At 44.5% G+C, this 22,483-nt stretch overlaps 3 protein-coding genes across 3 annotated transcripts in view; 1 reads left to right on the top strand and 2 right to left on the bottom strand.

Moving 5' to 3' along the window:
- Window positions 1–225: 225 nt before the first annotated feature.
- sh3gl3b (SH3-domain GRB2-like 3b) lies at window positions 226–9,754 on the bottom strand. The gene is made up of 10 exons (XM_084363610.1): window positions 9,605–9,754; window positions 8,348–8,416; window positions 8,143–8,215; window positions 7,537–7,680; window positions 7,212–7,345; window positions 6,862–7,020; window positions 6,214–6,317; window positions 4,502–4,626; window positions 4,367–4,420; window positions 226–3,753 (listed from the first exon to the last, which is right to left on the bottom strand). The coding sequence occupies exons 1-10, from the start codon at window positions 9,647–9,649 to the stop codon at window positions 3,542–3,544; spliced, it is 1,119 nt and encodes a 372-aa protein (XP_084219736.1). The 5' UTR covers window positions 9,650–9,754; the 3' UTR covers window positions 226–3,541.
- A 777-nt stretch (window positions 9,755–10,531) lies between these two features.
- On the top strand, window positions 10,532–14,576 carry commd9 (COMM domain containing 9). The gene is made up of 6 exons (XM_084363611.1): window positions 10,532–10,717; window positions 11,701–11,817; window positions 12,296–12,435; window positions 12,992–13,026; window positions 13,170–13,273; window positions 13,903–14,576. The coding sequence occupies exons 1-6, from the start codon at window positions 10,664–10,666 to the stop codon at window positions 14,032–14,034; spliced, it is 582 nt and encodes a 193-aa protein (XP_084219737.1). The 5' UTR covers window positions 10,532–10,663; the 3' UTR covers window positions 14,035–14,576.
- A 348-nt stretch (window positions 14,577–14,924) lies between these two features.
- fcsk (fucose kinase) overlaps window positions 14,925–22,483 on the bottom strand; it is a 15,148-nt gene continuing 7,589 nt past the window's right edge. The window contains exons 13-23 of the mRNA XM_084363571.1: window positions 22,338–22,411; window positions 21,291–21,646; window positions 20,947–21,181; window positions 20,316–20,482; window positions 19,952–20,179; window positions 19,708–19,851; window positions 19,350–19,469; window positions 19,016–19,203; window positions 18,207–18,306; window positions 17,467–17,690; window positions 14,925–16,703 (exon numbers count right to left, since the gene is read on the bottom strand). Of these exons, the coding sequence (XP_084219697.1) occupies window positions 16,632–16,703; window positions 17,467–17,690; window positions 18,207–18,306; window positions 19,016–19,203; window positions 19,350–19,469; window positions 19,708–19,851; window positions 19,952–20,179; window positions 20,316–20,482; window positions 20,947–21,181; window positions 21,291–21,646; window positions 22,338–22,411 (1,908 nt within the window). The 3' untranslated portion in view covers window positions 14,925–16,631. The remainder of the gene's footprint in view (window positions 16,704–17,466; window positions 17,691–18,206; window positions 18,307–19,015; window positions 19,204–19,349; window positions 19,470–19,707; window positions 19,852–19,951; window positions 20,180–20,315; window positions 20,483–20,946; window positions 21,182–21,290; window positions 21,647–22,337; window positions 22,412–22,483) is intronic.

Here is a 22,483-nt window from a genome sequence, read left to right as displayed (position 1 = left end):
TTGTTTTCCTGTTATTGTTGTGTTGTTGTTTTCATGTTGTTATGGATGTGGGACATCTCTGCCTCTGTCTGTCTCACCACTCATGCTACAGTTGGTTCTGAGCTGTATAGTTTGTGTGTGGCGGTTGTGAGTTAATGTTGAAAATTCCTTTTCCAAAATCCAAAATCCTCAAATCTCAGTTGTGGACGCTAATTTTAATTTTCACTGAGGAGCGAGAAGCAGAAATCAGAGCTGAAAACATTTATTTCTCACAGAAGTTACAGATTTATTGCAGAAATACATTCTCAGTGATTCTTTGTACAACAGACATCTCTGTGCTCGGGGAAAAACAGACACAAACAAACTGAGAGTTGGAAATATACCAAAAATATCTAATCACATTCAAAGATTTTGTTGAATTTGGAGGGAAATTCATTAATTTCTCTTTAAACTAAACATGTTACAGGTTTAAATCTTCCCTCATTACACAAAGAAATGTTTATAAAACATCACAATGCCTTAAAAAACATTGAATCTTCTACAGAGAGACAGTCGTGTGCCGCAGGAATGAGTCCTAAAACCCAAAATATGTTTTTGCACTTCCCCTTCCCTCGACTCTGAGTCAGTGGGATTTCTTTAGGATGTCTGAAATAAGGTGTGTTGTTACCACAGGCTGAACATATTTACACGTTTTGTTCATCATTAAATGTCCACAGTTTAATTATAAAGCTCTTCATGTGTTAAAAACTGTTAGCGGTTGCTAACAAGTGTCTGAATGAGACTACAGAGGTTGTCGGGGACATTAAACGTCCTCACAGCGAACACGGAGACTCGTCTCCTCACTGTCCGTCTTTACAGGCCCACTTTAGTTACACACTGTTCTCACTCTGACTTTACAACTTGTACATTGATCAGTTTATAGAAACCTGGATAGTAATTGTGCAGTAAGACGCTCAGTGGTGGAGACGTTTGAGTCATGTGACCGTGATGTCGTCTGTTTGTAGCCTAGCATTAGCTTTTTACTGCTACACATTTAATTTACCTTCAAACATCAGAGTTCATCTGTGGAGATTATCTGGTGAACAGAACCTGTAAATATCATAAACTTGTGTTCGACAGATTATTTTCTGTGATCACTTTCTGTCTCTAATTACAACCCTGATTCCAAAAGTTGTTCCTTTGTGTGAAACATAAATAAAAACCAAATTAATAATTAACAAACAAACTGTGTTTACTGGCAACAGTCTGACGAAGTGTTCCTGAGCCCGTTTAATAATCTTCTCATTGTTTCTGTCACAACATGTTTGAAATGCATTGCTGCATCAAATTCACAAGAAGCAGATGTTTACAAAGATGGACGAGGTCGGACGTTAAATATTCTCTATACATGAAAAAGATCAGCTAATGATCACATTCTGTCTGATTTATGTTTTACACAACTTTTACAAACAAAAGTAAATATAATAAATATATAATGACACATCGTTTCACTACATGTGAACTGATTTCTGTATCACGTTAAAGCAGATGCTTGTGAGAATCTTCTACAGTAGTTTGATTTAAAGCCATTACAGTATTTACTTTATACAGTAGTCTACATGAACTACAGGGATTCTTCCTACAGTAACTAGTTTATATTAAAGGGACAGTCCAACATTTTGGGAGCCAGATGAGAAGAGTTCAGTTTTGTGTGTGTGTGTGGAAGTGGTGTTTAGCCTAGCTTAGCACAGTGACTGGAAACAGGGGGAAAGTGCTAGCCTCGCTCCAACAAAAGTTACTTTTTTTTGTAATTTTTACTCTGACACATTGATTTAACAGCTTTAGTTACTTTATAAATTCAGATTAGACATGTAAAATATAATCAACAGAAACATTCTGAGGTTTCATTACAGTAAAACGAGCTCCACCTTCAGCAGCTGCAACATTAAAGTGATAAACACATTAATGCATTTATTATTATTAATTATTCTGAAAGAGGCCATTCTGCATAATGACAACTGAACTTAGTAAATTTCATTGATTATACTTACACACATTTTACTTGAGCAACATGTTGGATGCAGGACTTTCACTTGTAACAGAGTATTTCCACACTGTTGTATTGGTATTTCTACTTGAGTAAAAGATGATACTTAGTGCATCACTGTCAGAAACCCCCAGACTGTTCAGAATAAGGTACAATACTGCTCGAATATGAAAACCTGCTTTCTCTGTGTGTAGTCAAGAAAAAGGCTGGTGTTAGTGTAAAGTCCTTGACCTGAGCTAAAATAATCCTGTCTCAGACGTATCACTGCAGCCAAAAGCGAAATTTATATCCATCTTCAAAAGCCTCCCAAAAGGTTGTACTGTTCCTTTAACTACGGTGGTTAAGTTTTAATAATCTACCACAGATCTTTGAGTTCTACTCAGTGTCTTATTGTAAATCTACTGAAGCATGCTGAAACATTTTTAAAGGTTCTCTGAATGTGCTGTGTTACCCTGTGGCCAGAATCTGTCAGAGACAGAGTTTCATTATGTTTATAAAGTTTCACGCTACTCAACAACTCCTAAAATTAGGTGATTTGTTAAGGGAGTCTGGTGATGTTGTGGTTACTAGTTCAGTGGTTGGATCAGCTCAAACAGACGGGGTGTTCACTTCTTCTTCGTCTTCTACACGTGTGCGGACACACTGCTGACAGACTGTGGTCTGTGATCAGGTCTCAATGTGTCCTCAGTGTGTCTCATTCACACCTGCAGCTGTCCACCTGTGGTCAGATCACTCAGGACAGATGTTGACTCCAGGTGTGAACAGGCTCTCAGTTGGAGCCTCTTTAAGGACGCGGCATCATTTTCTTGTTGTTTTTAATCTCTGCTGTGTGGAGGGTCAATATAAAACTCTCCCGTCGCTTCAGTTCACAATGTTTTTACACAAATGAATCACCATCAACTTTTTTGATGTTTCAGGTCAAAAGCAAAATATAATCCAAGCATTTTTAATTGTTTCATTCCTGCCTGAGTCTCTTAAAGCTTCAGATAAAGTGCCGACAAGTTACAATAACTTTGCTTTCAGTTCATGCAGAAAGTGAACAACACCACCCGCCACACTGTTCACCTTAGAGCTAGATTACACCTATTTTATAGTTTTTTAATTTTTATATATCATAAAACTGTACGTAATAGTAAATGTACCTACACTGGGCCCTATTTAAAACAGTCTTAAGTGTGTTTAAGTCTCGGGGACTCTGGTGGAAATGTGCAGTGATGTAAAAGGCAGAAAGAGCAGTTTTGTGCAGGAAATGAAGCTAAAAGTCTTAAAGGGAAACACGTTAGTCTAAAAATGTTGTGTTTACTGACTGAGCGTCTCTTCAGCAGCTGGTGTTTTAAAGTGTAACATGAGATCAGAACCTAAAGTGCTCGACAGTACAAACTATGGCCTTCCTTTCCTGTAAGACAGACGCGTCGCCTGCTGATTCACTCCTGAAAGGTGCGAAAAAAGAAGTTGCATATCATCGACTCCTGAGCAGAAATCACTCCAACCTGACTTCTGCGTTCAGCCGAGAGTCCGCGGACGCTTGATATGTTGTCATGGTAACGGCAGGGGCACCAGCACATCCACGTAGCTGACGGGGAACAGCCCCGATTGGCTGCCGAGCGTGCCCTCGTACCAGTTGGCATCGACCTGATTGGTGAGGACGATGATGTCGCCCTCGTTGAAGTCCAGCTCGCCCTCGTGGTTCGGGTGGAAGGAGTACATCGCCCGGCAACAGGGCTGATCCTGGACCAGCTTACTATCAGCTGGGCGAGAGACACCAAGACAGACACAGAGAGAGAGAGAGAGAGAGAGAGAGAGAGAGAGGTGTAATTGGAGGTACTGCTCCAGTGCCTGCTGGAGGTCACGGGCTGAAGAAACCAACAGAACCACATCATCTGCAAAAACCAGAGACGCAGTTCTGAGGTTTCCAAACCGGACACACCCGTCCATGAACATCACAAACTGGACCAGAGACAAGCGACAACCCTGGATGGGTCCAACAGCCGCTGGACGCCTGTCTGACTTTGTGCCGAGTATACGAACAAACTGAAATTCTGGCAGGACCTTTAGTACGTTTATCAAAGTGGAAGCTGCTTATTATTGACTTTTTATTGTAAATATGTCAAAAGAACATTATATAATATTATACAGTATGTTATATGTATTGAGTGTGGACAGAAAACGTATAAATCAGAAACTGTGTAAAGACCTTTTGGACTGACCTGGATATTAAGTTAACCGGACTTATATTTATCAAACCAACCAGTTAGACTTCATCTTTAAAGTCTGTAATACTTCAGATACTGTTTGATAATCATAAATATCACCTTTGTGTCACATCTCAAAGTTTGTTTGTGGATGTCAGTGTTTTCTCACCGTAGCAGGAGATGGGACTGCCGGGTCGGGACGGTAACACTGTGACGGGCCCTCCTGTCACAGGAAAATACAACATGCATCACATTTTATTCCAGAGAAATGTGGCCGTGAAATTACATCTCAAACAGGAGAAACCTGAGGAGGCTGCAGCTGTGATCGACGGCTGGTGGTAAAACCCGATGCTGCCGTTGTGTTCACTTCTGATCCTGATCTTTCTGGGCCTGAACCGGCGCTCTGGTTTGTTACTGGCAGCTGTCAGCCTGTTTCACAACACACACACACACACACACACACACACACACACACACACACACACACACACACACACACTCAGTTTAGCATCATGTTAGCATGATAACTTTCCCTAATCAGCAGCAAGGAACTTAAAAAAGAAGAAGGGTCATCACGTCACTGAGTCTTGGTGCCAGACTGTGGTGTCAGCTGTATCGAAGTCTATGGGAGATGATGGAAAAAAACACTAAAACCCAACATATGTACTTCCACAACACACTTCAAAGCTGAGTGTGATGAGTTCACACTGAGTCTTTGATCGAGATGTTGTTCACCCCTGGGTTTCATTTGCTCACAGTGTCATCAGCCCCGTCAATCATCTGGGATAAAAAACATCTGTGGTCATTTTTGTTTCAGATGTTAATTCATGTTCTTCGTTTGGGGCCAACGAGCAGAAAAGTTTGCATAACTGGTAAAAACCTGCAAAACCATGAAGACATTCCCATCAGCCTCAGCTGTGTAATCTGCTAATCAGCTAATGCTAGCATGCTAAAATGCTACACTAAGACGATGACCATGATAAACATTACACCTGAACATGCTGATGTTTCCTCTGACTGTGGGGACAGTTTAACATCCCAAGGTCTGATAAGATCAGCAAAACATGTACAAAACAAATTGTTGATTACCTTCAGACGCGTTAATAAACTCTGTACACACGATAACAAACGCACACATTGTTATTAAAGAGTTCATATTCTGCTTTTTGGGTTTTTGACTTTCCTTTTTTGTGTGTTATGAAACATGTTTGTTCATGTTAAAGTTCTGCAAAGTGAAAAAGTCCAAAGTCCAGACCAGAGGGAGTTACTCTCTCCCACAGAAAACACTGCTGCTCTGCTGACACGCTGTGTTACAGGCTGAGCCTGATGTGTATGACTGGTTGTGTATGTGGAGCTGGGTGTGTTGTGTGTGATGAGCTGCAGCCACAGTGAAGAGAGGCTGTGTACAGCGCCCTGTTATAAAATCCTGCAATGTTGAAGATAAAGAGCCGTTCTCTCGTTCAGACCAAGTCCTGGGACTTTGTGTTCTACTGCATCAACCCAGAGGCCCCTTACTACGGTTCGGGGTCTACAGCTGGGAGGTAACAGCTGGTTTGGAGTCGAGCCTTTACTTCTGTAACTTATGTGCATCACTATGTAACAGGCGTTAAATAAATATATATTTATATATCTATTATAAAATATATTCAGTCAGTCAGACACAGTTGCTGCTGCTGTAGCAGCGTTATTTTAGATCACACTACCTTGCCTGGCATGACGCCCCACTGTGCCTCTGATTGGCTACATCCTGCCATGTGTGTGTGCATGTGCAACTCACACCAAAGATTGAACAGAGGCGAGATGTCTCACTCTGTAGCTAAAATGGAGCGTTGAAGACACAGTGTGAAAGGGACGCTGCAGCGATGAACCATATGAGGAAAATAATGTTTTTTTAAATTAAAGTATGTAAACCTGTTCTACTAGGACCCCCACATAAAAGTATGAACCTGAAAATTAGTATTATATGATCTCTTCAGTGTTTGTTGTAGGTGTGACAGGTGTTGAACGCAGGCCCACCTTGCCTGCAGGTTGCCATGGAGACCCAGCAGGATGCGGTGGGCGTTGCGGTGAAAGTCGAGCAGCGCAGCGACCAGAGCCTTCAGACGGCTGAGCTGATCGACCTGCAGGAGGAAACACGAAGTCAGCTGCAGCACAGCGGCCAGACCTGATGAAGCCAAGTCATTCATTTAACTTTGAATCAGTATGCATTAATTATTACGTTGCCATGGCTGCATGTGTCAGCAGATGTTTCCATTTATCATCATTAATGTGAAGTCAGTTCTGGTGTCTGGCCACATGAACCTCCCTGAAGTCTGAAACATATTTTTACTGGATAAAGTCTCTGATGTTTTTCTGCTGACACAGATAATAACCAGTATGAAGCAAACCAGTGTTGACCGAGTCTCGTTTCACCTTCTGCTTTTGTTTTTACAGCTGCAAGCTGTTGCACCACGCTAACCGCCATTTTGTTTACGTCTGTGCTGTATATTCAGAATGAATTGAAGGTGTTGGGTGTCCAAATTGCACCAAATTTGACACTGCACTTCCTTTGGTCCTCAGCAACAAACCTGCAAAGTGTGAAGTAGATCGGACAGGCGGTTCTGAAACTGTGTGAGGAACAGACAGACAGACAGATTCTTGGCTTCATCGTCAGCTGAGACTCACGTCGTTCTGCAGCAGGATGAACATGCTCCTCTCTGCCAGCTCTTTGGACATGATGAACTTGTCCCAGGCCTGTCGGAGCTCCTCTGCCGGGACTTTCCCTCTTCGTCGCCTCTTGTAGTCAAAGTCCAGGCGACGCCCGTTCAGCTTCTTCAGCTGGTACTGAAGAACCAATCAGAACAAAGATCAACATTTGGGCCAAACCATTTGTTCAGATTCTGTTCCAGATACATTCTGGGTATAAAGATTACATTTGTGCTAAAATTGAACAAAAAGTGTCAAAACAAACACGTCTGTGATTCGACAGCATCATGTCAACAACCTGATGAAAGGGACCTAGATCCTCCTCTCACCCGGATGTCCTTCAGCTCTGTGTTGTGGAGGTCCTGCAGCGGGTCGATGAAGGAGTGTTTGACGTTGACATCCAGAGCGTCCCTGGCCTGAGCGACCTGCTGCAGAGTTTCACCCACGACGGACAGAGCACCACCTGGACCGCCAGAGGACCGACCAGGACCAACAGAAGACGTAAAAACACAAAAAACAGCGAGAGAGTCAAAACTAATAATAATTTCAAGAAAAGACAGTTAATTTGTTTCACGTCACGTTTTCCTCCGTTTTTGACTGTCACCATGGAAACACGGCTCTTATCTGCTGGCAGTGTCGAGACTGACGTCGTACCAAATTCAGAAGCAGCTCCGAGCTCCTGGCCGTAGTGCAACATGCAGTCTCCCAGCATGCCCTCTGTCTGAGGGTAACCCACCGACCTGCCCTGTCCTCGAATCCTGGACATGGTGTTGAGCATGCTCAGCTTAGCTCTGTCTGCTGTGAAAACAAAAAGACAAAGACGTCACGTAGGAACACAAACGATTCACTGACAGAAGAATCAGACTGATTTTTATATTCAAAATAATCCGTCTTGGGAAAATGTACCGTCAAAATCAGCTCAAAGAATCCACGACATGAACCGGGAAAGTTTCTGGGGGAGCTCTTATTTAATGGACCATAGGGCAGAACCAGAACTTTCCTAATCAAATCTTCAATACTAAAATCATTTACCATGCAACACTGGAGAATCAGAACAAATACTAGTTCAATGATCCATCATGTCTTCTACTCAACACTCATAATTACCTCTCTTCAATCACAGTGAGACCCACTTTGCTCGGTCTAACAACCTCAGTTCACTGTTGTGTGACTGTGTGATAAGAGTCTGTGAAGGTTCGGTCGCCCAGCGTTCAGTGAAAGCAGCTGTGGTGCGTTTGGTACAGACGTTTTTCTCAGTACCTGGATTTGGTTGGAGGAACTCTGTAGTTTTGGACAGCAGCTCGACCAGCAGAGCGTGGATCACTGCAACACTCTGACAGACAGAGAGACAGAGAGACAGACAAAGACAGACAGGCAGACAGACAGACAGACAGACAGACAGGAAGTCAGTGTATTTGTCTCTTGACTTAAATTTAAAGTGCTCTGTGTGATTTCACAGTTTTACCTTCTCCATCAGCAGGAAGTCCTCATCCATCTTTGTCCCTTCAGCTCCCATCAGCCTCTCGTTCAGCAGCTGCAGGAGTTGTTGTAGTAACATCAGTAGTAGTCGTAGTATCAAAGGTACTTGTATTTATTATATCTATAGTAGTATTCGCAGTAGTGGCCGGAAGCAACTACTCGCATACAGTGGTGGACAGACCCGGTGCCACGAGGGGGTTTGAGGGGCTGCAGCCCCCTCGGTTAGATTTTTTGCCCCCCCCCCCTGTTTAACCTTAAAACATAATAAATTACTGGAGACGAACATTCAGCTGCAGCACGAACATGAAGGGAGGTGAACCTCCAAACACTCTGTGGCTGATCGGGTCACAGAACATAATAAAAGTGTAATTTTCATGTTAATAAATATTGTAGCAGAGGGTTATGAGTTAAGCAAAAAAACTAATATTATTATGCTCACAACTGCAGCACATACAGACAGAGTACTTCCATGTTTGCACCTTTCACAATAAAAGCCAAGACAAAACAGAATACAGTGTAAATGCTAATTCTGACCCTGACACCATCTTGAATTCTTCTTTTGGGGACGTCTGAAATTCAGTTTTTCAGTTTTTCTTTCTATTTCTTAATTTCTCTGTCTGTCTCTCACTGGACGACCAGAAACAGGTTGTGGAAACTCAAAGGTTGAACATTTGTCAGAAATCAGGAGAAAAACTGGAGAACTGTGACTCTGAGAGGAAACTGAGAGGGACGAAGAACAGGAGTCTTCTGGGACATGAGGAGGGTCAGTGAAGACGCTCAGACCATTTTACTGCCAGCTGTCACAAGATCAACATCCAGCTCTGAAGATATTTTCATCTGTGAGGCTAAAATGTCAAATACAAATATTTATGTATCTGAGCTGTGGTGACAGTACTGTAGTACTATCTGACCCGTGGTGACAGTAATGTAGTACTATCTGAGCCGTGGTGAAGTAGTACTGCATCAGCAGGCTGGTGGCAGTAGTCAGTAAACAGTAGCAGTAGCATAGCGTAGTAGAAGTACTGCAGAAGGTGAATATGATGTATTTTAATATAACAGACACTTACAGCCTGGATCATAAATCAAAATGACTGACTGTCATTGATCACTGTGTCTCTGTGATGATGGCAGGTACCAGTGACGTGCTGCAGGCCCTGTGTCGCAGTACAACACTGAATATTAATCCATCCCGGTACATTTCATAAAACATTTAACCCGGCTCGGCCCGGTTTGTCCCGGTTACCTGACTGGCTTTGTGGAGCTGCTTCTTCATCCCGGACACAGACATGTTCACCGGCCGGAGATCAGAGCTGCCGCCAGGTACCGACAGGCTCCATCCCGTCTGAGAGGCTCCGTCCCCCGCAGAGACTGGCTGCACCGAGCCGCTCCGCCCCCTCCGGCCGCAGCCGGCTGCTCCGGTTACTCTTTTTCTTATTAAACATTTATTTTAGTTTTTACATTAAAAGTTTTAAATTATCGCGTTTATTGTAATAGACTTGTGTACCGACATGTTGGTTCTCACAGGGTTTTTTATTTCAACATTTAATTTCATTTTTACAGGATTTATTCTAAACAGACCAGGTTTTTATTATTATAATTTTTAAATATATAACTGGGTTTAATATCATACAATGTTTTTGCATATTAAACTACGTTATCACATGATTTGACGTTATTATCATTATAATAAATGTTTCTTTTTGCTGTTATGAAGTAATCATTTTGAATGATCAGTTAGGCCACTCGGGATTCATTTTAACAACTTCTGGGATTTGTTGTTAGTTGTGTTTCATTGGGGTCATAATTTTGCTCATTTAAATATATGACTTTACTTATTTTATTGAATCAATTATCACATATCTGATATTAGATGATTTGTTGTAGTTTGTTTGTAGCCTGCTGCATTCAGGTGTTGGCAGAAATGTTGGATTGATGAGAATCTTAACGCCCAAACCCTTTAAATCTTTCATTAGTGTCTCCACGCCCTCTACTTTTCTATTTACATATTTTTTAGCCTACAAATATGTTTTATGGTTAAAAAATAACCACATGGTTTTGAAAATACCCGGATCTGCCGTGTTGTGCGGCCCATAGAGCATGCGCACGAGAGACTTCCGCCGACCGAGCTGGCTAACATCCGGTTTAGCGGCCGGCTAACTTGAATGAGGATAAAATGATTTAATCTCGCGGTTCATAAACGCATGTGTCTATATTGTTCCTGACACGACGTTTCGTGTACTTCACTTCCCATGAGCAGTAGCGCCACCTGTCACATGACTGTCCCCTCACGTCACATGCCAACATGGCCGCCACCGTCTCTACCGAACATTTCACCAACTTACAGCTTCTCCTGAAGGTATCGACCCGCAGTACTCGTGTTTCCAACCCTCAGATTGTAAAGTTAGACTCTGTTTGTGGGTTTTCTTCTCGTAGTTTCATTAATGACGCTGCACATTACGGAAGAGTTAGCTGTTAGCCTGCTAACATCCTTGTTTGTGTCGTCGGTTTGCGTTATAAAGGATGTGGCGGCGCTGCAGACCCTGAACGGTTTGATTGTAACTGATGAATGTGTGCACGTCTGTTTGGACAAGTTGTCTTTCTACTCCGCAGTGGTGGAAGAAGTATTCAGATACGTTACTTCGGTTAAAGTACTAATACAACACTATGAAAAGACTCCACTACAAGTAAAAGCCTCCAATTTAAAACCTCAAGTAAAAGTCTGTACGTATTTTAAGCAAAATGCACTAAAATGCACAGTTCGGTGTTGTCCTGTTATAACTAAGAGCTTGTGGATCAATATCACTGCTGCATTAATGTGTATGTGCCGTTTGACTGCTGTAGATGTTTAAAGGAGCACGGTGTGATTTTGTAGAAGAAACTCAAACTGAGGATTTTAATATTTACAATATTAATGAGGTAATGGTACAAACTCAAGCTGTTCTCAGAGGAGAATAAGGTCCCAGAACACTGTTTGAAGCTGGAAAGGTGGCAGGGTCCGCCACATATAAACAAAGTAACGCAGTATAAATTGTGTTGTCCTTTAAGGTCAGTCTGTTTAGTCAGTTTATTCAGTCATGACAACAAAGAGAGTTTGAAAATGTAGTTTGTTTATGCAGAAAAGAAAATCTCTTCTCAGTAACATCACTGCACCGAAACTACAGACTGCTCCTTTAAGGTTGAGCTCATATATACGGTTGGATAGTTTGATCTACAGCAGAGCGTCATGTTTGTATCGTGTCTGTGCTGCGAGAACTACGTTAGAAGGTGTCAGAAACGTCCTCCGTCAGTTTATCACAAACATTCAACAGCAACACATCGTGTCTCTGTTTGTCCCCCGAGGCTCCGTCTAAAGATGCCGTGAGGGATGTTTGTGTTCAGAGCCACAGAGGTCCGAGTCGGCGGCTGGCAGAGACCACAGCAGCCACATTCAGCATCCCTGCAGCCCAGGCTGCACAGGTAACACACACACACACACACACACACACACACACACACACACACACACACACACACCCCTGCATGTTCACAAGGCCAGGGCCCCATTTATAAAACTTTCTGAGGTTCATACTTGAACTTGGCTTAAGATAATCTCTGACAGTGTGCTCATGTTCCCTCCATAAAAGAAAAGTGACACCTTCCCGTCTCTCTGTTGTCTGAACAAGCCTGTGGATGATTGGTTGAAGCTGTTTAAAGCTGCTGTATGTGGTTTTCTCTGTGAAGGACTCGGGTCTGGTTTTCTGTGTCAGTCCAAAGGATGTGACTTCATGCACGTTCTTGAGTGCCTCGTCTCAGTTGCTAACGTTAGCTTAGACATGGAGTCCACTAACACGAGCTAACGGCCGGTTTCAGCACTACACACATCTTATTTAAATGTAATCACAGGTGCAGATGTTTGACTGCACAATAAATGATGAACTCTGTGTTTCTCCTCCAGCTGCTTCAGTCTCTCCACGTTCTGTCTCATCACGTCCTCTTCTACAACCTCAGCTCTCCGGAGCAGATCCTCGATCTCTTCCCGGAGTCTTTCCACTCCAGTCTGAAGAACCTGATCACCAAGATCCTGCTGGAGAACAGGTCAGCCCCCCAAAAATCTCACCGGTCCCGACTGGTCCATTTCACTGGATGTCAGAGTCTCCGGACAACGAGTCATAACAGACACTCATTTCTCATCTGTTAGCCTCAGAATGACTTTAAACTGTGTGTTGCTTTAAAGATGTGTAGAGTTGTGATTTTACTGAGTGGAAGCTGCCACATCATCATTTACAGATCAGATAAATTAGATTCAGTAACATTTGATCTTACAGGGTCATAATTTCTGAGGATGTTTCAGGACTTCATTTGGCTCTAATTAAAACAAAAACAGAATTTGTTTTGAGGTAAAAACATCTTAAATCCAAGTAAATAATCGTTTAAGGGCCTTAAAATATTATTATTATCAGCAGACTATGTATGAATCTTCATACTTCATCGTATCACTTCACTGTAATGAGCCTTTAAACCAGGAAACACTCTTAACTTACAGATGTGTAAAATAAAGCATCATTGATTGTTCTTCTTCCTGTTGGTTGGGTAACTATGATGTAACTACAGGCTGTCATGACATCACGTGTCTCCCTCTGATGTTTTTCAGTCCAACATGGAGGACAGAAGCTGTCAGTAATCAGAGTGAGTCCAAGATTCATATTTTATCTCCTTCATGGAGCTCAGCCGTGTGTGTTAGTCTAAACTGTGTGTGTGTGTGTGTGTGTGTGTGTCTGTGTGTCTGTGTCTGTGTGTCTGTGTCTGTGTGTGTCTGTGTCTGTGTGTAGTCTCACTCCCACAGCTGAAGGAGTTGGACTGGAGGGTCGACATGGTGACCGGCTCAGACTCCGTCAGTCGTATGTCCGTCCCGACCTGCCTGGTTCAGTTCAAGGTGAGTACTGACCCTGAACCACAGCCTCCATGTGCTGACGTCACGGTCATGTGACCTCCATGTAGATCTATGACATCATCAGAACCAACAGAACACAGATCATAGGCTTAAAAAAGCAGTTCACATAAACAGTAAACCCAGTCATCACCTCCTCCCTCCATGCTGATGAAGGTCAGGTGACGTTTATATGTTTTTTGTTGGACCAGTTCCCAGGATGGATTACAAAACCCCTGTAGGGATTATAATCTCGAACAGCTTGTTGCTTGCAGGACAGTTTTTTAAGTAAGTCCCTCCACAAAACAGCTACAGAGATATGAATCAAAGTATCAGACAGTTCCCAGGTTGCAATAAGTCTCCAGCTGCTTCAGTTGTTCAGCAGAATGCTGCAACTCTGTTTTACAGTGAAGCTCCAGAAATGTTCTGTCGACTACGAGACTTCACCTGACTTTCATTAGCATCAGGTAGAGAGCAGGTACTGCAGTGAGAGTTGTGGCTGAAATCAGTGAACTTCTGGTGGACTTCCTGTGAGATCACCTGTTGCTTCTATAATAGTTGGTCATTAATCTGTCGGTTTGCTGCAGCTGTAATCAGATCGTGTGTGGTTGTAATCTCGTGTGATGTGTTTTCAGATGGACGATCCGTCAGCAGGCGGTGAGTCGGTTTCCGCAGTGACGGTGGAGCTGGGCAGGGAGTCTCTGGACACCATACTGGACGGACTGGGACGCATCAGAGACCAGCTATCTGTGGTCGCTGGGAAATAAAGACTCTGATCAGACAGCTGATTGGCTCTTTGTAGAACGACATCACAGTGGACTTTTTTTACGGACGGATTTGTTGTTTGGATTGAAGCTGTTAAAGATCATCATGTTCAAGTGATTTAATGAAACAGATTATTGTTTTCTCCTGAAGGTTTGTAAGATCCATTAACGCTCAGCTAACGAGCTGATTAATCAGTGAGGAGAAAAATCTGCAGATTTTGACTTTGATAACTGAATTATCATTTCAGTCAGTTGGTAAAATTACAAAATATTGTGAAGTTAAACAGTTACTTAACTTTTCTTTGTGTTTGTTGTTTTTTAGTTTGAGAATTAATGTCTGGCCACACGTGAGGCACGTGTCATTATTTTGACCTTTTGTACATTAAATAACTGATCAGAAGAATAATTAAGGGTCCAAGCATGAAGTACTGAATATCAAAATAATAACTCTCATAGATATTACCCTCAAACTGCAGATAAATGATTAAAGATTATTCCCTTTTCATAACTGCCAATATGAAAATAAACTTGTCTCTGTAACAGCATTTAATCGGTTATTTAAAGAATGAAGAAGAAAGAAACTCGTAGTCCACAGAACATCTCTGGAGCTTCACAGTAAAACAGAGTTGCAGCATTCTGCTGAACACCTGAAGCAGCTGGAGATGATTTAAACATCAGATGTCTCCATGCAGCTCGTCTGCTGTGAGCACAACCTGATCTGAAAAGATGTTATTTACATTATTTAAACGCTTTATTAAACTGAAATCTTCACTGGAGCTGCTGAGATAAAAGTGTAAGCGTGCACAAGCTCGACTGCACGTGGAGGGTGTAAATCGTTCTCCGGTGTTCCTGTGGTGGGGACATTTATTTGAACAGAAAACACCACAAACAAAGAACTTTGAGTATTTATTCTGTCAGTTTATTAAGTGAATACAGTTCAATACTCTTGATCACATACGGGACACAATCTTTAGAAAAATTCAAAACTTCACGACAAAATCAATTCATACAATATATAAAGGAATCCTTCACATTCATGTTATTACATGAACTCTGAGTGCAAACTCTGAGTGCAAACATTCACAGGTTCATTTCTGCTTTCTGTTTTCCAAAAACTCAGACGTGACGTCACCAGCGTCATTACAGGAAGTTTCAATCACTGAATCAAATCTGGTTAGTTTGTCTGAGTTTGTTGTCACGGCTCGGCCCAAAAGGAGGAAAAACTCTCCACTTTGTGTTGTTTTAAAGGTCCAGTGTGTTGGATTTGGTGCTGTCTAGTGGTGAGGTTACAGAGTTCAACCAACTGACCACCCCTCGTCTCACCCTCCCCTACAGTGGCCACTAAAAACATGAAAGTCCGTCTGTAGAGTCGGTGTGTGGTTTGTCTGTTCTGGGCTCCTGTAGAAACATGGCGGTGCGACATGGGGGACTCGAAGCCTCCAGGAGGAGCTCCTGGATTTGAAGCCAATTTTCTTAGTGGTCGAACTGTGTAATTACATCATCCCATGATGCACTGCAGCCCGAAAAGACTGATCGATAACCTTTAGAAAGTCTAGAAGAGCCGCATGATTAAATTATTTTATCCCCATTCAAGTTAGCCGGGCGCTAAAACGGAGGTTAGCCAGATCCTAATGCTAACCCTAAATTCATAGTCAACGCTACAGCCAACATCCTGTCCGACTCGTCTCATTCAGCCCGTGTGAAAAGACGGACGGCTGGCCTGTCGGTCTTTTCATACGGGCTGAGTGAGACGACTGGACGAGCTTATCAGAGGCCTGCAGCAGCTGCAGTTACTGGAGGTTTTCTTGAGTATTTGAGTTGTTGCTTGCCGTCAGGAGGTTAAGAGATTTTCTACACAATAACAAAAGAGGCCTCTGGAACAACTTACCAACCCTGGCTTTAATATGATGTCACACAATCTGTCACACTGGACCTTTAAACAGATTAGAAAATATGTGAACCTGCCATTTAAAGTTGAGTTCATCACCACAGAGTACTTTTCCAGTCTTTTTTTCTACATAATTATGTGTTTTGAAGCTGCTTCTCCAAACTGCTGACCGCCACCCCCTGTAGCTGAAACACTGCCCACGGATAAACACCTCATACAACCCAACTTCAAAATACCCGACTTCTGAAAGCTTGTTTAATCGACCCAAAGAGTGAAGATTCACGGACAAGCAGACTAAAACCCAACACATCTACGTCTTGTGGCCTGATGAAGAAATGCCTCGACAACATGAAACGACACAGAACAGACTCAAGACTGATTTATCTGTTGTCTGTCATACATACATACATACACACACACACACACACACACACACACACACACACACATATATGTATATATATATATATATATATATATATATATACATATACATATACATACATACATACATACACACATATCTTCATCAAAGGCCACATGCTGTAGATGAGTTGGGTTTTAGTCTGCTTGTCCGTGAATCTCCCGTAGACTACACAAGATAGTATAGAGATAGATACAACTGGCACCATGTTGGAATGATGTCATCATGTCCCTTCTGTTATAGGTTCCCTGAAATAAAACGATAAAGCCCGTCCGGTCGTGTGTGTCCTCAGGACGGAGGCAGGACTGTAATCCCGTCCATGTCCAGCTCCACTGAGTGAACGCGGAAGTCTCCCAGACCCTGAAAGAAACCAATAATCACCATGGTAACAAAACAGACGATTAACAATCAACAAGTTTCCTGAAGTCCTGCTTTAATCTCATCGCTCTTCCATGACTAGACGTCTTCTGTTGTCAAGTTTTTCTTTCTTCACATTTTTATTCACAAACAACTCAAAGTTGGAGTTCAAGATTCAAAACGACTTTACTGATAAAAAAGAAACCGATCATGAGCTGTCTGTGGTTTGATAACAGACATGACCACATTGAGCTACATGTAATTGATAAAGCACATTTATACGTGACATTAATCTGCGTCTGAGTGACCACCTGTGATCTGATGTCACTTCCTGCTCTATATAAAATAATACACGAAGGCACCAATGATGTCGAATTTGTCGTAGTTGTTTCACAAAGTTTGTTAAGTTTGTCCTCATGAAACAACTCTTTAAATCACTACATTTGTTAAGGGAGTCTGGTGATGTTGTTGGGTACTAGTTCAAACAGACGGTGTGCTCACAAACATCTGCTGCTAACAGAGCAGACGAATCATTAACATCAGTGTGATCGTTCTGCCTGATGTTGTGGCTTCTTCTTCTTGTTTTACAGGACGTGAGTTTGCGTCCTGTCACTATAACAACGATCATCTCTGCATTGCTGAAGTCCTTGTCGGGACTCATCAGGATGCATTAGTCTACACTAACACTTGGCACTCGCCGTGTGTTTGGATCACCTCAGACACGTTACTGTCGGGTGTAAACCACCTCACTGATCTCGTTTCTTACCGGTGTGTTGTTGAGGACCTGCAGCACCGCCTGCCGCTGTCGAGGCTCCCGAGTCAGCAGGTAGAGGAAGCCCCCGCCTCCGGCCCCGCCCAGGCTCTGACCCAGGACCAGCGGCCTCAGGGCCTCCATCATGGCCCTCACTGAGGCCGGCTCACATCCAGGAACCATCAGCTTCTTCTGCAGCCAGCACCGGTCCAGACACAGACCCAGTCTGGACAGAGAACCTGCAGAAGGACCGATTTGATCTTTTCACCACTTTTTTTGTGATCATTGTGTCGTGTTTGGATACGGGTGTTCTGGGAAATGTAGGATAGTCAGTTTAAGGAGATCCAAGTGGACTGTTCCTTTAACCTGGTTGAGAAGTATCAAGAATTATTTTACTTGAGTATTTTCTCTTCTACTGCACCTCATCTCAGAGGGAAACGATGACGTACTTTATACTGAACTTCCACTCCACTACATTTATCTGATAACTTAAGTTAAATCAATCCAACGATGGACTGGATTATTCCCAGAAAAATGGAGGTCAAATTACTTTTCACAGCTCTGAGATCAGGGTTTCTAATTCAAACTGGGATTCTTAGGGCTGGTTTTGACTTTGGACAGTAGTCAGGCTGCTGACGCTGTCTTTGTGACACCGCAGAGAAACAGTCTGATCAGTTAAAACGATGTTAACACCTCCTCCACCTGTCTAACTTCATGCAGTTGCATTAATATAAACCGTGTTGTGGTCGTCTCACCGTCTGAACAGGCTCTGGCACACTCCTCAGAGTTGGCCACCAGCTGCTGGGCGTTCTGGACGATCGACGGCAGCCGGCTGTACCAGTTACGGAGCACATCCTATAGACAAAACCATCATCATCATCACCATCATCGTCATCTTCACCATCACCAGCGTTAACCCTTATAAAGTCTTATTAATGTTAACAACCATCTTTTAATGACTTAGAAAACTAAAACTTATCACCAGGACCTGACAGCCATTTTGTGAGCGAGTGTTTTGAATTGCTCTCAGACTGTGGACCAGTTTACCTCCGGCCTGAAACCCGTCAGAGCCCTGAAGCCCCGCCCCGCTGTGACGTGACGGTGTTTATATCAAACAGACCCTGCTGAACTGCTCGCTGTTCACTTGTTTATTCAAAACATATTAATTGTCGGCAGGTTTGAAGTCGCTCCATCGAACACTCGTCAAGAACAAACGACACCTGATTGGCTGCTGCATGTTGAAGCTGTGGGTCTGTTATTGGAAATGTCAAGATCCACTTAATGTTTGTTTTAATGTTATTTCTTCTCCAAACAACTTCACACTCGACAAAGCACTTCGTTGGGTTCCCGGCGACAGACCGACCAAGCTTGAAGATGATCTGATGAACTTTTCTTGAGCTATGAGTCGAACAGGCCGACAGACGGGACTCCTGGCTTTATAGTTCGATGACATTTCTTTCAGAATAATCTACTTTTCTTCTGATCGATGTGAACTGTTTTAATCTGACGGACTCTACCTGAACACAGGAAGTGAGACTACAGACAGACAGACGGATGGACGCACCTGCAGCAGGTTGCGAGCCAGGCGGGTTTTGCCGGTGTACACCAGCAGGAGGTGCTGCTCCAGAGAAACCAGGAAGTCTTTGGGAGGACTGAGAGGCTCCACCTCCACCCGCAGCGGCAGAGACGCTTCGGATCGACCCACCTTGACTCCGCCCACCAGACCTCCCACCTGATCCTGCCAGCCTCCACCTGGAGAAACAAAAGAGTCCAGTCAGAGAGAGGCAGCAGGCTGGGCTGTTTTCTTCTCCGATCTTTGACTCCAACCAGGAAGAACAACGTTAAGAGAATAAGAGCATCCAGATCCAACATGACAACAACTTTAAACAAACGAGGACCTGTGGTGAGAATCTGTTCCAGGTAGAGGACGGCGTGGATCAGAGAGTCTGTGTCGTAGGTTTGACCGGTACACCTGTAGACTGCAGCCAACAGCGCCCCCGCCAGGATACTGCTGGTACCTGCAGGACGAGAACTGATCAGCCTCTGACCTCTGGACCACCTCCCACGAGTGAAGTAATCTGATCCTTTACTCAGGCAAAAGTACACTGTGATAATACTGCGTTACAAGAAAAGTGCTGCACTGGAAATGTTAATTTAATAAATGTAATCAAACAATATTTTATTTTGTCTTAAAATAAAATTGTCTGATTATCTTATCTAAACTTTAACTTGTATTTCATGTTGTTGGTTTCTCACCCAGTCCAGATCCGGTTGGCAACGCCGACCAGCTCTGGAGCTCCAACCCTCCTCCCCACCGCTGCATCAGCTGCTGCTCCAAAGGATCCTGGGAGGACAGAGACACCAGACCGCTGCACACACACACCGCCTTCAGCAGGGCTCCTGACACACACACACACACACACACACACACACACACACAGGTAAGTAAACAAAGCTTTTTCTTTGATCTGTTCATTAATAAACAGAGTCTGTCTCCCACCAGGTGCGTGAGGCTGACAGTAGTCCTTCAGGTCATCCAGGGTGTCACACACCGTCTCCCTGGAAACCCCACTGTCCCGCCCTCCGATGCAGCAGACCAGCAGGAGGCGGGGCTCTCTGATGCGACGGGCCCTCGCACCAATAGGACGCTTCCCATCAATCTTCACAGCAACGTTGGTCACAGAGCCGCCGTGCTCAAAGGCGATGGGCGGCGTGTCGCTCCATCCGCCTGAAACACAAATGTGATGATGTCGTGAGTCAGTGGAGGCTCGACAGTCACTGAAAGTCAAGTAAAGTACCTCAAAATGATACTTAAGTAAAGTCCTTGAAGTTACTTTTCCACTACTGATTTTCAGTGGACTCACCTGCCAGGTCGAGTCTGGCCGGACACTCCACTTCCTGCCACTCGCCAAGGGGCGGGACCTCACCCTGACCAATTGAGATGAACCTCTGTGATGACATCAAAACCCGTCGTAGGAGCACCTGGCCGGCGCCCTCATAGTGCCGTGCCGCCCGAACCAGCAGGTCGGGCCTGCAGGGGGCAGTCATAAAGAAAACAGTTCATCACCAACGTGCATGAAAACACCACAGGAGAGCACAAAGATGGCCGCCTGTTCAGTCTAATGAGAACTGCTCGCCTGCTGCATGTGCCAGAAAAGTTTTATAGCCTCCAGGTTTACTTCCTGAAGGTGCAGCACACTGAATATGTGCAGACGTGTTCAGTCCACTGACCCATAGACTGTACAATGTGATGATGTCACAGACTGTCAAATATAAAACCTCCAGGGATCAAAAATTCTGAATCAAAACAGTCATAATTGAGCTTGTTGGCAGTTGGAGGTTTCCTGGCAACAGTTTTACAGACGTCTCTTTCTTCTCGAACGTTGAGCTGCAACACTGCGAGTGAAATCAGAATCGAGGCTGTTCGATGCCGTCGTCTCGTCTTAGAGGTACGTTCACAGGAAAGTCTGACAGAAAACTGAAAGTGAGGCTCACCTGCTCAGCCAATGGGCTCTCTCCAAAGCCAGGGCTTGGACTCCGCCCCTCAGGTCGCCCTCCTCCAATAGGGAGTAGGCGGAGCTCCAGGCCTTGTTAGCGGCCGGTCCGCTCCTCAGCCCTCCCCTCCCCCCCGCCATGCACACCAACACGTCAGCAATACAGGAGAGGCAGCGAGCGGCCAAGCCCATCTCTGCACTCGACTCCGCCCCCTGCTCCGGGCTTCCTGCTGCAACTGAAACAGGACGAGAAGCAGGATGTTGACTAAACAAACAGGAAATGATGAATGTGAACGAACTTGAGTGACAGATCTGAGTCCTTGTGTCAACACCGTTCAGACTCACTGCTGTCGAGTGTCTCCAGCAGCGCCCCCTGCTGGCCTCCAAGCACCGCTGCCCTGAAGCAAGGCAGCAGGCAGATGTCTGAGCCACTCCTCAGGGCATCAATCACTCCCCTCCTCCCTGCCAGGAACAGTAACTCCTCCCTCCACTGTAGCTCCGCCTCCTGGTGGGTGAGTGACATCACCTCCTTCAGAGAAAGCCTCCACGCCTTCCTCCAGCTCTGCAGACAGCCGTCTCCCCCCAGCAGCCAGCCGACACCTCCCCCCAGACCGACAGCTCCTTCTCTGGGGTGGAGCACCGGGAAGAGGCGGGCCTCCAGGAGGGAGCGCTGTTCTCCTGTGACCCACAAGTCCTCCGGCCTGAGAGGAGGAGGAGGGGAGAGGAGGAGAGGAGGAGAGGAGGAGAGGAGGAGGAGGAGAAGGGAGGAGAGGAGGAGAGGAGGAGAGGAGGAGGAGGAGAAGGGAGGAGAGGAGGAGAGGAGGAGAGGAGGAGGAGGAGGAGGAGGAGAGGGGAGGAGGAGGAGGAGGAGGAGGAGGAGGAGGAGAGGAGGAGAGGAGGAGAGGAGGAGGAGGAGAAGGGAGGAGAGGAGGAGAGGAGGAGAGGAGGAGGAGGAGGAGGAGGAGAGGGGAGGAGGAGGAGGAGGAGGAGGAGGAGGAGGAGAGGAGGAGGAGGAGAAGGGAGGAGAGGAGGAGAGGAGGAGAGGAGGAGGAGGAGGAGGAGGAGAGGAGGAGGAGGAGGAGGAGGAGAGGGGAGGAGGAGGAGGAGGAGGAGGAGGAGGAGGAGAGGGGAGGAGGAGGAGGAGGAGGAGGAGGAGGAGGAGAGGGGAGGAGGAGGAGAGGAGAGATTAGATAACAGATAATATTTCAGTCTGTTTTTAAACTTTTCTTGTACATTTAAAAAGTACGACTTTAAAAAGTAGAAATAACTTATTTCTTACTCATGTTTCTAAATTACAATTCAAAAACACTTTTGTTTGACTCGTTAAAAGATGTCGGATAAACATCAACACAAAAAGTTCAGAGACACGAGTCAAAATCTAAAATCATTTACTGGATTCCTGTTCTGCTGTAGAAGAGGCTCCAGCTCTGGTTGAGGAAGGAGGCGCCGCCATCATCAGAGGAGACCTGAGAGGAAGAGGAGGAGGAAGAGGAAGAGGAGGAAGAGGAGGAGGAGGAGGAGGAAGAGGAGGAGGAGGA

This window comes from Pagrus pagrus (genome assembly GCF_965226575.1).
Source record: "Pagrus pagrus genome assembly, chromosome: 10".
Taxonomy (NCBI): domain Eukaryota; kingdom Metazoa; phylum Chordata; class Actinopteri; order Spariformes; family Sparidae; genus Pagrus; species Pagrus pagrus.
This window is presented reverse-complemented; position numbering and strand designations above follow the sequence as displayed.

Excerpts from the sequence above, each read along its gene's own strand:
- sh3gl3b (XM_084363610.1), bottom strand. The coding sequence starts at position 9,649 with ATGTCTGTGTCCGGGATGAAGAAGCAGCTCCACAAAGCCAGTCAG. Across the intron at positions 7,681-8,142 it reads GTTCCTCCAACCAAATCCAG|CAGACAGAGCTAAGCTGAGC; the intron begins GTACTGAGAAAA and ends TTGTTTTCACAG. Across the intron at positions 4,421-4,501 it reads CACAGCTGCAGCCTCCTCAG|GAGGGCCCGTCACAGTGTTA; the intron begins GTTTCTCCTGTT and ends TTCCTGTGACAG.
- commd9 (XM_084363611.1), top strand. The coding sequence starts at position 10,664 with ATGGCCGCCACCGTCTCTACCGAACATTTCACCAACTTACAGCTTCTC. Across the intron at positions 12,436-12,991 it reads AAGATCCTGCTGGAGAACAG|TCCAACATGGAGGACAGAAG; the intron begins GTCAGCCCCCCA and ends GATGTTTTTCAG. Across the intron at positions 13,027-13,169 it reads AGAAGCTGTCAGTAATCAGA|TCTCACTCCCACAGCTGAAG; the intron begins GTGAGTCCAAGA and ends GTCTGTGTGTAG.